Source organism: Triticum dicoccoides, chromosome 1B (assembly GCF_002162155.2).
Source record: "Triticum dicoccoides isolate Atlit2015 ecotype Zavitan chromosome 1B, WEW_v2.0, whole genome shotgun sequence".
Lineage (NCBI taxonomy): Eukaryota > Viridiplantae > Streptophyta > Magnoliopsida > Poales > Poaceae > Triticum > Triticum dicoccoides.
This window is the reverse complement of record NC_041381.1, coordinates 205,727,070-205,729,894: the sequence shown is the minus strand read 5'-3', so window position 1 is coordinate 205,729,894 and position 2,825 is coordinate 205,727,070. Positions and strand designations below refer to the sequence as shown.

The 2,825-nt window shown below is 49.3% G+C and overlaps 1 protein-coding gene across 1 annotated transcript; it reads left to right on the top strand.

Annotated features, from left to right (window-relative positions):
• Nucleotides 1-306: 306 nt before the first annotated feature.
• On the top strand, nt 307-2,819 carry LOC119328616 (serine/threonine protein phosphatase 2A 57 kDa regulatory subunit B' kappa isoform-like). The gene is made up of 2 exons (XM_037601603.1): nt 307-1,757; nt 2,375-2,819. Exons 1-2 carry the CDS (start codon nt 666-668, stop codon nt 2,741-2,743), a joined length of 1,461 nt encoding a protein of 486 aa, XP_037457500.1. The 5' UTR covers nt 307-665; the 3' UTR covers nt 2,744-2,819.
• The last annotated feature ends 6 nt before the right edge of the window (nt 2,820-2,825 follow it).

Here is a 2,825-nt window from a genome sequence, read left to right as displayed (position 1 = left end):
TACTGACCTTTGGAAAAAACAATTATATCTCATTGTTCGTGCATAGACCATTTCCTTGTGAATAGTTTTTCATGTGACATGCAACCAACTTTGCTCCAAGGTTCGTGCACTACATTTCTGTTTTCTATTTCTGTGATTTTGCAGACTTGTGAATCAAAGAAGGACTGACATTTTCTTTTCAGACCACACGAAACCTCAAAACCTTCCATCGTGCGATAGATGGGAATCCAATCCTAAACGGACGGCCGAGATGCATCCTGCCACCCCTTCCTTCTTCCGGTGGCCATCGTTCCCCGCAAACAGCTGTAAACTCCAGCTCCTCTCCCCGCTCGGCTCCCACTGCGATTCCGCCCAAACCGCCAAAGGCTCTGCACTTTCTGCCCCCCTCCTCCTCCGAGATCCCATCCATGGCGGCGGCCTCGGCGTCCCGCCTCCGGATCTAAACCCCCCCACACAGCCATTGCGGGGTCTGTGACCGGCGCCCCGACAGCTGCACAGGTCGCCGCAGCCGACCCGTGTCGTTGCCTTGCAAGATTTGCTTTGCCGCTGCGTGTCCTGGGTAGGTGGTGGGCAGTGGGTTTACTTCTCCCTGGTCCGTTCATGCTTCCTTGAAATGGGTGTCTGACGCGAGGGGGGCTCGGCGCTACGGACTGCCTGCCGCCGCCATGTGGAAGCAGTTCCTTGGTAAGCTCTCGGGGAAGTCGCCGAAATCCGGTGGAGGCGGGGGCTGGGGATCTCCGCCGCCCAAGTTCCCAACGTCGTATGACGTGAATGGGAGGCAGTGGGACTCGATGCGGGCGTCTCCTCCGCTCGCGGCTATCGCCGGAGCGGAGGGGGAGACAAGGGAGGACGTGTTCCTCCGGAAGCTGAACGTCTGCTGCGTGTTGTTCGACTTCTCCAACGACCGGGGCCGGGACTCTCCGGAGAGGGAGAGAAAGCGGCAGGTGCTCATGTCTCTCGTCGACTGCCTCGGCACGGCGGAGGAGCCCCTCACGGAGGCGATGGTCTCGGCCTGCGTGCGTATGTTCGCCATCAACCTGTTCAGGGTCTTCCCGCCCAAGGTCCGGCCAGGCACCGGGGCAGCTGCCGAGGCTGACGAGGACGATCCGTTCTTTGACCCCTCATGGTACCACTTACAGGTCGTATACGAGCTGCTCCTCCGGTTCGTCACCTCTCCGGTCATTGATGTGAAGGTGGCTCGCAAGTACATGGACAATTCGTTCATCTCTAGGCTGCTTGATTTGTTAGATTCTGATGATCCTAGAGAAAGGGATTGCTTGAAGACAGTATTGCATAGGATATACGGAAAATTCATGGGTAATCGGCCCTTCATCCGCAAGGCTGTGAGCAATATCTTCTATAGGTTTGTATCCGACGCTGATCGTCACAATGGGATTGCTGAACTCTTGGAGGTGTTCGGGAGTGTGATTAGTGGGTTTGCGAAACCACTGAAGGAGGAGCATAAGTTATTTCTGTGGAAGGCATTGATTCCTCTTCATAAACCGAAGACAGTGGGCATGTATCTGCCGCAGTTGACATACTGCATTACACAGTTTATTGACAAGGAACCAAAGCTCTCAGGGACTGTGATCAGAGGCCTGTTGAAGTACTGGCCAGTGACGAACAGTCAGAAAGAGATGATGTTCTTGGGGGAGTTGGAGGAGGTGCTGGAATTGACAGAAATGCCCGAGTTCCAGAAGTGCATGGTCCCATTGTTTCGGAGGGTTGCACACTGCTTGAATAGCTCTCATTTTCAGGTGAAATTTTGTCCCAGGATATCAATCCGCAATATCCTATTGCCAGTGTTTGTTGTTTTATTAAGTTTCTTTACTAGCTTATACTCCCTCCGTCCCATAATACGAGTGTTTTGACACTAGTGTAGTGTCAAAAACACTCTTATATTATGGGACGGAGGGAGTAGCTCTTACCGTTGGTTGTCAGAACACTCATTTAGTTCAGGCAGTTATTTCAATTGAGAATCTATTGCATTCTTGTGGGTGGTATTTGTATTTAGAACCAGCATCACATTTACCGCCAAGATATGTTCTGTTGTATTCATTTTCAAATTATACTTTGCTCACAGAATTCACTTCAGAGATTCTTCACATTTGGATGTAGCTGCTATTTAATTGGCCACAAGGGCTAATGCTGAGTAATCACACCAATGCAAATTACATTCTTTCCTTTCTCCTTATGTTGTTTGTTGGAGTTTTTGTTTCTTTGTATGCCTATATAAAGCTTTACAGATGCGGAACACTTCTATGCGCCATGCGCTCATGGATGGAGAAACCTGTTGTTTTTGTTTGTGACATGATTTATTCTACAATTCATACAATCCTAGCCTAGAAACTGAGAATATTATTCCTGCTTACAGGTTGCTGAAAGAGCCTTATTCCTGTGGAACAATGAGCACTTGTTCGGTTTGATCTCTCAAAACCACCAAGTTATCTTGCCAATCATATATCCAGCTCTCGAAAGGAATGCTCGTTTGCATTGGAACCAATCGGTTCTGAATGTTACAATGAATGTCAGGAAAATGTTCTTCGACATGGATCAGAAGCTGCTGTTGGCTTGTGAGAAAAATTTCCAAGAGGAGGAAGAGAAGCAAGCCGCATCTGAGGAGCGGAGAAGGCTTATATGGGAGCACCTTGAGAGGAATGCCGCATTCCATCCAGTAACCAGAGACATCAGCTTTGCTGCTTTTCCTAAACCTGCTCCTCTGGTAGCTCCCACTATGACATAATATATATGTGTTCAAATGTACTTCATTCCACTCCATTTATAGCACTATGGGTGCTGTGCAGGGCATTTTGTCAACTTTGTCC